The sequence below is a fragment of the Danio rerio genome, chromosome 19 (genome assembly GCF_052040795.2).
Source record: "Danio rerio strain M-AB ecotype USA chromosome 19, GRCz13ab, whole genome shotgun sequence".
In the NCBI taxonomy this organism is placed as follows: Eukaryota; Metazoa; Chordata; class Actinopteri; order Cypriniformes; family Danionidae; genus Danio; species Danio rerio.
Window position 1 is genome coordinate 21,266,412 of NC_141039.2, and position 11,659 is coordinate 21,278,070.

An 11,659-nucleotide genomic window follows, 5' to 3' on the forward strand; every position below is an offset into this window, starting at 1 on the left:
CTTTCCATTGTGATTTATTTATTTATTTTTGTGATTTGTGATAACTTAGTGGTCACATAGATATCACCCTATAATTTATTTATTTTTTTGTATATGTGTGTATATCTACAGGTATGACTACTAATATAATGGTAATTATAATTATTAATTGTATAAAAATTTGAAAATGTGATTTTTGGTGTTTTTGGAAACCAAAAAAAAAAAAAAAAACAAGCCATTTAACAATCCAATTATTTAATAATCCAGTATGTATCATTCTTTGTATTGCTTTCATTATATGTCAATATCATTAATAGGTATGGGTCTAAGTGTTAATACCTGTGCTAAATGTGTACAGTGGGCTGCCTTTCAGTTTACATTAAAAATGATCTGAGGTACTTGGAACTGATTGCATTTCTTTTCAGGGACACAGTATGTCCATCACACTGTTTATTTTCAGTTATTGAAGTACTTTCCTCTCTGAGAGATTTCACGTCAGTCATTTCCGATAGTCATAACTGTCTGTTGAGTCTCTCAGGAGAGTTGGCCATGACCTCACTATGCCCTTTTGGTAATGGATGAGTTAAGTAACTTGTCTCTTTGCCATCAGGATCCAGCAAAAGTTTTTAAAGGAACGAAGATGCCAGGGAGGATGGGAAACGTTTACAACACCAATTTTGGCTTGAAGGTACACTTATTATGATACATAAAATACATGTTTAAATCTTTAATAGACTGGGACACACACTTACACACTCAATTCAGGTAAATGGTCAAGGTGGGGATCAGTGAAAAAAACTGCACTAGGCATATCAGCAACGCCCCCTGAGTCTTTTAAAGGCAAAACATAGTGGGGACCGGGCCATCGGTCCCCACTATGTTTTTGGTCCCCACTTTGTGAGTGTGCTATCATGCTGAGGTCCCCACCATGTAATAAAAACAAACACACACACACACACACACACACACACTGCCCTGCACACACCTGAGGGCCTACTCACACTATGCCATCCGTACCGTGCCCAGGCCCGTTTCCCGGATCGTTTGAGAAGTGTGAGTGCGCTGAATCGGGCTCAAGCACGGTTCACTTGGCCGGCCCTGGCCCGGTTGGAAGAGGTGTGCCTGAGCGCGGTACACTTGGGCTTTGGCGCGGTACGCTTGTGTGTGAGCGCGAAACGCGCCAAAGCCCGAAACCGAAAGCGAGACGTGACTTTTAAGGGACTGTTTGATATGGATTTATTAATCATTCTTACTGTTCAGTGAACGCAAACTGCCGTAGTTTATTAAAGACGCAAACTCCACACAGCACGTCAGCTGCGCGCCTTCAGCAGATCTCCTCGTTCCTGCAGCACGAGAGCTTTGATTGTTTATGAGCGCCAAAAGTGGCGGATCTGTTCGGTAAAATATCTGACTGTGTGTCCCCGCATCCCTAAGGACTGTTTGGCGAAATATTTGACTGCATGTCACTGCATAACAAACGACTGAAAGGATATAACTAGAGAAATCTCCACTGTGCTGCTAAATGAGAGCGTATGGCAAGCCGTTTTAACATTTAAACCTTGTTCTGACTATCCATAAATATATTTAGAGATATAATTATATATTTTGACAAGTCATTATTATAATTCGACTTGTCAGAATGACAATTAGAGATATCTGCAATTACAATGGTACTAGTACGAAATCAGATTGGAGATATCTGCAAATATATTATGACTAGTCATATTCCTCCATTGACTTCCATTAAAAAATATTTGCAGATATCTCTGAGTTTTGACTCGTCAAAAATCCAATTCAAGATATCTACAACTGTAATTCGACTATTAGTAAATTAATTAGAGATATCTTCAAATATATTTGTAAATATCTCTAAATATTACGAATTAAAGACATCTGTATGACTAGTAAAAACTCAGTTAGAGATATCTCTAATTACAATTGTGACGAGTCAAAACTCATTTAGAGATATCTGCAAATATTTTTCAATGGAAGTCAATGGAGGAAAATGACTAGTCATAATATATTTGCAGATATCTCCAATCTGATTTCGTACTCGTACAATTGCAATTGTAGATATCTCTAATTGTTATTCTGACTAGTCGAATTATAATTATGACTAGTCAAAATATAATTACAGATATCTCTAAATATATTTATGGAGTCAGAACAAAGATTTAAATGCTAAAAAGGCTTGCCATAGAGAGCGCTTCTGAACAGAGCAGCAGCGATGACGTAAGCGTGCCGTGGCCCGGTATGGTGTGAGCGCGGGCCGTCGGGGGAGACGGGAGGGGGGACAAGCGTGCTTTGGCCCGGTTCGAGGCAACTGTACCTAGTGTGAGTACGGCCTAAATGTACACTCGCTCCCCACTCTCACACATTCATACACTCTCACACACACAGTTCTCTCTCTATCTCTCTCTCTCTCTCTCTCACACACACATTTTTGTGAATTGTGGGGACATTACATAGGTTGCAATTGTTTTTACACTCTCTCTTACACACACACACACACACACACACACAGATGCACACACAGGTACAATCACACTGTTGTTTTCTCTTACACACATTATTCACTCTCACTCACACACACACAAAGACACACTCAAACTTTGGGAGTTTTGAAGTTTGATTGGTTAATACCACAATAAACAGGAGTTCTGTCTTCTGGAAGCACTCGTGAAACTAAACTAAGCAAGCAAACTAAATCCTGCTTCACAAATTCGTTTGATTTTATTGTAAAAAAAAAAAAAACAGGAAAACGTGTATATTACTGTGTTAAATGAAAATCTGAAATATTTTATGGCTTATGGCTATGATTTAGTAATAATTGTTATTTATTTTTATCACATTTTTAATGAAATTGGTCTTACAGTTCATATTTTCTGTAGTATATTTATTAATTCTGGTACTTTTACCATAAACCAACATCTCAACCATTTGGTAGAGGCTGATATTTTAGAAATAATGTGATGTGTTGAATAAAAATGCACTGATTGTGTTAACTAGCGACATTAGGAGTTAAGAAATGCAATCAAAAAAATTCTATTGCTTTTGTCTTGGTGTGACAGTTAAAGGGTTTTTTGTAATAAAAATTTGTCCTTTAATACAGCAGTCAGATATACGAACTGTGCCCTTAATTTGACCTGCTCAAAGAAAACACTCTTTCTGGATGTATCAAACAAAACTCATGCACAGAAGACAGCACAAGCATTTACAGCTAATAAACTCATGTCAATATTATCCCGCCTGCTTTTTGAGCGCTGACAGGCGGGTCTTACACGGCTATGATTGGTTATTGTTTGTCCTCAACAGAAAGGGCTTTAGAAATATAAGCGCTGTTCAGCCATGGCGGGAAGAATACGCGATTATCACAGGTAATAGACACAGTGGAGAAACCTTAATTGCACATGAGGCACGCTTATGTCTGGATCCACAGCTTTAACAGCTAAGAAGAGAGGAAAAGTTACCTTAATAAACTGGCCCGCGGGTCAAATGTCCAAAGTGAGAGAGCGAGAGATAGGCAGAGGTGAAATTTTACAACATTTCTCCCTAATAGTAAACTAGCGGCTGATATGCTGTGCCGCCTCGCCCTCGCGCCTCCGTCCTTCGCCATAGTATTGCGACATCGCGCATAGGAGATAAATGGCGTCATCACGTAATCACCGGTTATGACCTATTACTGAACTGATATCAATCATTTTGACACCCCTAGTAACGAGTAACGATGCAGCACATAAAAAATCTATCGGAGTAAAAGTATTAAACTCATGGAAAATATGTACTTAAGTAAAAGTGGAAGTAGGAGAAAAAAATAATACTCCAGTAAAGTACAGATACTGCCTTTTAGTACTTAAGTACAGTAGTGAAGTAGTTCTACTTCGTTACTATACATCTCTGCTGGTTGTATTCTGATAATCTGCTCGGGGTGATTATTCGTCCATGAAGCCAAATCCATGTTCTGCTTATGCTGTACATTGCAGTTCACATGCTGCATTGCAGATTTTGAGTGCCGTAATCATATTTTGTGTGTTTTATGCACTGTATCAAGAAAACATTAATTTATTACACATGAAAGTACACTGTATGCATTTCATAGCTCAGCTGTAGCATTATATTTCGTGCTTGGAAAGCACCTACCATAAGGTCACCCTGTGTCACAATGAGAAAACTGTGTGTGAGGATGTCCAGTTTAACCAAGGTCTTTTCTCTGGCAGATATGGAGGGTGAACACAAAGTATAACATTCTGTATGTCAACGGTTCTGTACCAGGGCATCGCAACTGTCTTGTCAAGGTAAACACTTTAAGGCCCTTTCAGATCACACAAATTTGTCAAGATTTCCTTAACGTAGGGTGTCTAGCATGTTTAATTTTTTTCTGTGTGACACTTGCCCAGTGACACTGGGCAATAGGAGCACATAATGTCTTGATTATATCCACGCAGGTCAAGGAACTGAAAAATAAGCCACATATTTACTTATGGGTAGGCCCACACGGAATCGGCGCACGCAGAATTCCACAGATTTTTAGCCCATCGTTATTTTTGTTTATTTACTTTAATTTAGCACCATTATTGACTAATATGAAAATATTCATAAGATTTATTTACGGCACAGGTTGTCAAGGCATATGTTCTGTCTTTTAGTAGAGATATTATATGAGAGACTTGCTTTGTTTACCAAAGAAAGTGGTTGTAATTGTATTTGCATTGTAAACATAAAATAAAAGTTAAAAAGGTATTGTTCATATATTAAGTTTTTAGTTATGACACTCCCAAAATCATTTCGCATAATTCCACAGATTTTTAACAATATTCTGTGCAGAAATAGCAGAAAATGTCCACAGATTCTGTCTGGCCCTATATGGGTGGATTGCTGGTGGATAAGATTAATCACTGGTTATACAAACTTAAATAAGTTTTTCAAAAATATTGAGATGTTTTAAGCAATTGTATGTGACAAACTGGCACAAATATGCAGACATCTCCATTCTCACAAGTTTCTAAGTTCTCCTATTTTTTCAACCAAGTTTGTTCTTCAGTGCTACGAATACATTGTAAAAGCATGTCCTGCTCAATTAAATTACTTTAATTAAACTAGTTAAATTGAAACTGACCTGCACAATGGAAGATTTTGTCATTAACAATGAAAATATCAAATATTTTATACCATATAAAATGGTTTTAAACTAAATATTTCACTTTAATTTTATTTAGGCGAGATTATTATTTCATTCAAAACCAAACCAGTTTTGGTACTGATAGTAGACTGGTGTTGAAGCACTTCACCTCAAATGTTATTAATTATTTTTGTTCATCTAGTACAGAGATGCCCAAAGTAGGGCTCGCAGGCCAAAGTTGGCCCATTGTAACCTTTCATTTGGCCCACCATCCCATCTGACATAAACCTTTTTTTTGTTTTTTTGTTTGTTTATTGCTGACCTACAAAAAAGCAGACCTAATTAAATGTTTCAATTTAAAGTTGTAAATGAATCTGATTTTTTAAAATGTAATTACTGTCACTTGACTGCAGAAGACGGGCAAAATTAGTGTAATTCCATTCTGTTGTGTATTTGATTGTTTTTGTTTATACTGTAAGAACTTCAATATAAAATGTAAAACAAATTAGAATGTATTAGTTTCTAGTTATTTTTAAAAACTATTAAATAAATTAGGAAAGTACCCATGGCAACTCTTTTCACCTTCGGCCCACTAGCCTCATTCAAATTTGGTTTTTGTGCCTTCATAAGAAAAAGTTTGGGCACCCCTGCTCTATTAGATAACTGACCAACAATTTTTTTTGAATCAATATACAAATTATAACAAAAGAAATTTGTAAAAAAAGTTTTTTTTACAAGAAATATTTTAGAATTATATTTTTCTTTTTTTTTTTTTTTATCCATTATTCAATTATGTGGTGATGATTTGTTTTGCTCTATGGAAAAAAAGATTTAATTCATGCTTAGCTGTAATTATTGTAATTGCTATTTTTTATATGTGGTTATTTTAAAGATTATGTCTTGAGCATCTGATTTTTCCTCTGTGCTGATGTGCTTTCATTTCATTTTCTCTGTCTCATGGCAAGTTTAGGTGAGGAAGTGTTTTATAACCTTGGCAGAAAAATATACGTTTAGATTTCAAAGAAAATATCTTACGGTAGTATTAAAAAGAAAGCATGAGATTGATCCTGTCAATGTCGTAATGAATGCCCTTAAATCATGTAGTCTAGTTGTCTGTCACCAAGCATCAGTGTTTATTGAGGTAAGAAATATTGTTATAGCAACACTTGTGACTGGTTTGGGAATTAACGCTCATCGTAGGATGACTGATTGGAAAGCAATTAGTAGTCTGGCACATTTGTTACCCGCGACGAGTCAAAATTTTGTCAAGACAAAGCTGCATAATCTGACATAGTGACTTTTGTAACCAACAATAAAATTCATGACCGGGGCTTTAGATGAACTCATACTCAAGTATGCAAAGTCTCGAACACTTCTTTGATAGAAACTTCTTTAAAAAGTGAAGAATGTTTTTCCTCTCCATCCTTGATGCTTTTCTGTCTTCATTTTGAGCAGCATTTAGCTAAATAAAAAAAGTTGTGTATTGTACTGTCCATGCCAGCCCAAGCACTGACCTTGGTAAGCTAGTGCACATTTGTGTTGAGTGATTCATCAATATCACTGCGCAGAGGCGTTTTTGTTCACAAAGTCCTTTAGTAAATTAAAAGTATGTGGTTAACATTTCATCTCAGAGTTTATTTACATATTAAACATATAACTAAAGTTGAACTACCTCAAAGTTTACTTCATTTAGCAACAAAGTAGTAAAAACATCTTGATAAACTGGCACTGTTTTACCCTTATTGTCTAAACACTGTACTTACATTTCTTCAATCAGGTCAGGGACACAGTTCTGCCAACTCGGTTGGAGAAGAACAAGAACCTGCCGTTCCCCACATTCTTCGCTGATGGAAACGAAGAGCTCCCTGAAGACCTCTACGATGAGGACATGTTCCAGTTTGGGGAGCCTGAATCTTAATGAGGTTCTGATCCCTCAAGTTTTCTTGCTTACGCTGTTTAAAAGATGCAGGGCATGAAGGGATTGGGCTCTTTCATTTGAAAGAATCAACACTGCTAGGCTGACTTAAGACTGTTAAGCAAGTGATTTTGTCACAAAAATATGTACACACAAATATGTGAGATCATGTTAAAGTGTCAACTGTGTATTTAAACAATAAAACTGGTTTGATATTATCTCTTTTCTTTTTTTTTGAGGGTTATAGCAATAAAACACTGCATGCAAATATTCACTTTACTAACAGAATGATAGCAAGTTTGTCTGTATAAGTGTGAAAATTAGTGGACGAAATCACAAAATATCTTAAAGAAGAGCTATTAAACTAAAAAAATCACTTTATAAAGGCTTTTAACATGGTTGTTTTAAACAACACTGTGTGAAAATAAAATTATAAAAATTAATTCAATCTTTTAAAATCACACTTCATAAAAACAGTCTGCAGAAACACTTTGGTTGAAATTCTCCATTTTTACATGTCATCAGAGGGGGAAAGTCCTGCCCATTAGATCACACGATTTTTATTGACTGTAACGAAAGTTGATGTAGATTTTGTCTTGATAAAATCTTGACTTATCGTGGGAAACAAATGTGTCAGATTACTCGTTCCTTTAGGATCAGTCATCCAGCGACATGTGCGAGGTGTGTTACTTGCCAAAGCAGTCACAAGTGTTGTGTCTTATTATCAATGTTTTTTTATTTCAATCGCTATAAATACTGATGCGTGCTGACAACTAGGCTACATTATTTAAGGTCATTTATTATGACATTGATAGGATCAAACGCATTTCCTTTTTAATATTAAGATATATTTTTTTATCTTAATGTAAATTTTCAGCATTAGGTTTCATTTATAACACAGCAAACTTGACATTGCAGGCAGATCATCTTTAAAACCAAAATGCAAAAAGGTTTGCATTATATGAATTAAAAAAATGAAAGCAAACTTCGTACCGCAGCACTATTTTTATCAGCCTAGAAGGCACGTCATCGCGAAATTCAAACGCAAAAGCGTAAAACTTGTGAACATGTATTTAAAGCTAAAACTAATTAGTTTTGTATTTTGAGTTGAAACTTTGCATACGCTCTAGGGACATCAGAGAGTTATTTGACATCTTGTAAAAATGGGTCCCCTTTTAAGCTAATTGTTGCTCCTAACTTTGATTTTGCAGAAATTTTGAAAAATAACCAGCGTCCACAATTTAGGCCATTCATTTTGGATTTAAGAGTATTACAAAAAAAGCAGTTAACACTATCTCCTAAAACAGTGGAATGTTAGAAGTAGGGAATCTCAAATGATTTTAGCTTGTTAATCATTCATTCATTCATTTTCTTGTCGGCTTAGTCCCTTTATTAATCTGGGGTCGCCACAGCGGAATATACCGCCAACTTATCCAGCAAGTTTTTACACAGCGGATGCCCTTCCAGCCGCAACCCATCTCTGGGAAAAGCTTGTTAATCAGCACAAATATTATTCACATATCACACTGTAAGACAATGGTCTCAAACTCAGTTCCTGGAGGACTGCAGCTCTGCAGATTTTAGCGTCAGCCAACTCCAACTCACAGCTGCTTAATAGTCTCTAGTAGTCTTAAATATCTTGATTAGTTGCATCAGCTGGGTTTAATTAGGATTGGAGCAAAACTGTGCAGAGCTGCGGCCCTCCAAAAATCCAGTTTGGGACCTATGCTATAAGAGCTTCGCTGCCATAACATCAGACTACACGACAATCAATATGGACCAAACAGACATGCAAGAAAGTGGAATTTGATGTCGTTCATCTGTGACACATTCATTCTGAAATGTCACAGCCAACATGCATCACTTTACGCACAATTTTCTTTCATAATATATAAAAGAAGAAAGTTGTTTTGATGAAAGTTGTCATGCCGATTGTGTCATCATGTTCTGTGCTCTTATTGGTTCTTGGTTTGATGGTCATGGTGGCTGAAGTCACACTGCAGAAAAGTGACATTGCCAGTACTTATTCAGAGGGATAATTTGATTGCAAGGGCCATTAAGCTGCCTGCTGTCATTGAACATCTGAAACCAACATGGCAGAGCACGCATTTTAACCCAGAATTACAGAAATCTTTTGGGATGTTCCAGATTTTTCTCTGATGACCAAATTGTGGCTGGAATCACAAAGACCAAATCAACTAATCTGGCTGTAAGGAACATTTCAACAACATTTTAACACAACAAGCTTTTTGTACGTTTTCTTGATAATTGCTGTGGTATTTGCATATTTTTTTTTGCACGAAAGTTTCTTTGATAAGAATATAATTTTAAAAGATTGTTTAAATAACTGTGTTGGGGAACTGTGTTAATCATTTAACATCAATTAGGATAGCATCTGTATAAAATATAATAAATGAAAAACATAAATTATTGAACAAAGACAAAAGCGACATATAAATTGCAAATGAAATAAAAGTGCTTCAAGATTTTCTGGAGAATCTAACAGTATCAAACAACAGAAATAATTAAATGCAAAAAAACAGTCTTTATAGTAGTCGATATTTGATGGATCAAAAACTTTCATCATCATTAAGAATATTGAACCACACTCGTTCTTGTCTTAGGACAATTTTGATCCATACAGAAATAATTAAATAAAATGAACCTTTGTTTAAACATATATATATATATATATATATATATATATATATATATATATATATATATATATATATATATATATATATATATATATATATATATATGCCCTAATGGTTTAAATTAGATTGAAATCATACAAAGTCACAGGTCTTAAAAAAAAAACGTCACTTTTTAAGGGTTTAAGTTTCCAACCTAATTGTGTTCTGAACTTTGCTTTCTGCTTAATTATAATCCCAATTCAGCATTGCAGATCCTGCAATGTGTGTATTTCAGATTTGCACATTACTGTATCAACTCTAAACTGATCCATTCCACCTATAGCTGTTTTGTTTGCACTGGCAAACGCTGTCCTGTGGCTGCCAACGCATCATCCAAGTGGATGCTGCACACTGATGGTGGTGTGGAGAGACCCTTCCCCCCTCTTGATTATGAAGCGCTGTGGGTGTGTAGCCACACGATAAATGCGCTATATAAATACACATTAAATTACATCCTTTAACCATAACATCTATTTTTAAATAGATATTTTTATAAAAAAAAAATATGTTTTATTTCGACAATTTGGGCCATTTTAGTTTAAATATATATTAAAGCTTTTAAAAATAGATTTGCTTAATTGTTCTAAAGTAAAGAAAACTCTTTACTCAAGGGTTTTGTGAATATGGGTTGAACTTATATGGGTATATGTTGGAATCAGAATGAAGATTTTTAAGGGATTTGAAGTGTTAATTCACCCCAAAATGAGAATAATGTCATGAATTTCTTAACCTTTGGCTGATTCCAGACTTCTGAGACCTTTGATTGTGTTTGAAAGGATTTTAGTTAAAGCCTGAGAGCTCGCTCATCCTTGCTCATAACTTGCTAGTCTCTGTTTAAGTGTGTGTGTTTGTGTGTGTGTGTGTGTGTGTGTGTGTTTGTGTCTGTCTGTGTATATTCAGTAAATTATTAATTGACATTTAATCAGTTGTAAATTTTAAAGGCATGGTCCACTCTGATAGCATATTTTAAACTTTAGTTGATGTGTACTGTAGCTGTGTGAACATAAACAGCATCTCTAAATGTAATTCGCTTAAAGTTCAATGCACATTAAAACATTGGCTTTTACAGAGTTAGCTTAGCAAAGCTTACAGCAAAAGAAGTTTGGGGACTACAAAAAAATACATTCGGGTTAGTAAGATCACAAATGCTTCAGGTTATGCATGTTCACCACACGCATACACCCTGCGCAGCAAAAGGGCGTGGCCAGAGGCCGTGTAATCTTGAAGCAGAGAAAACTAAAATGGCGTCCAAACGCTGCTATTTCCAAAGAGCTTCATCTGTTTTTCTATTTAGGCTTTCAAAGGACACGACACAAAGAGAGAAGTGCTTACAGTTTAATTTTAATTATCTTCCAGAGAATTGTGAACATGTATAGCTAACATTTGACAAAGGACAGCTTCCAGTATCTCTCCCAGTTCGATGCTGGATTCGGCTAAAAACTCCTTAAAGAAAGGAAAAGCTACAACCATAATAGACGAAGCTGTGGATTGTGAGCCACAACCTGTAACTATTTTTATTTGTTCAAATTAATCAATTACATGCACAGTTTCTTGCATTAACAATATACTTTAGTAAGGACGTAATCAAGGATGTAAACAATGGGAAATGCTGTTTGGCACTGTTAACAATTTAGCTACAAATTCATATTTATCTGTCAAACTCCTGTAAACAATTACAATCTTCAACAACGCGTGCAGTGTCTCTCTATGCAGCCACTTTTTGTACTTTATATATCTCAATTAACAAACTCTCAGAAGATACGTGAATATTTCATAGTACTTACACATGCTTATAACCCGGATTTATGTGTGCATCCTCATCATTTTCTTTTGGATTTAGGCTTAAACTGATACAGCTAACATTGACAACGGAATGTATTTAGACAGTGCAAAGCGTGTGCTATTAGATGTATGATGCTTTTCCTGGTGATGTGGAGCCGATCTGCA

General features: G+C 35.6%; 1 protein-coding gene and 1 long non-coding RNA gene across 3 annotated transcripts in view; one reads left to right on the forward strand and one right to left on the reverse strand.

The window, feature by feature from the left end:
- mrpl3 (mitochondrial ribosomal protein L3) overlaps positions 1–7,231 on the forward strand; it is a 28,300-nt gene extending 21,069 nt beyond the window's left edge. For both annotated transcript variants that reach the window (XR_015515759.2, NM_200007.2), the window contains 3 exon segments: positions 590–667; positions 4,197–4,274; positions 6,876–7,231. Coding sequence is in view for 1 of the 2 variants with exons in the window: in NM_200007.2 (NP_956301.2) it covers positions 590–667; positions 4,197–4,274; positions 6,876–7,016 (297 nt within the window). In the remaining variant the exon portion in view is untranslated.
- On the reverse strand, positions 101–7,229 carry LOC148679791 (uncharacterized). Its single transcript, XR_015945353.1, has 2 exons — positions 3,873–7,229; positions 101–714 (listed from the first exon to the last, which is right to left on the reverse strand). It is a non-coding gene; the product is annotated as an uncharacterized LOC148679791 (long non-coding RNA).
- Positions 7,232–11,659: the final 4,428 nt, after the last annotated feature.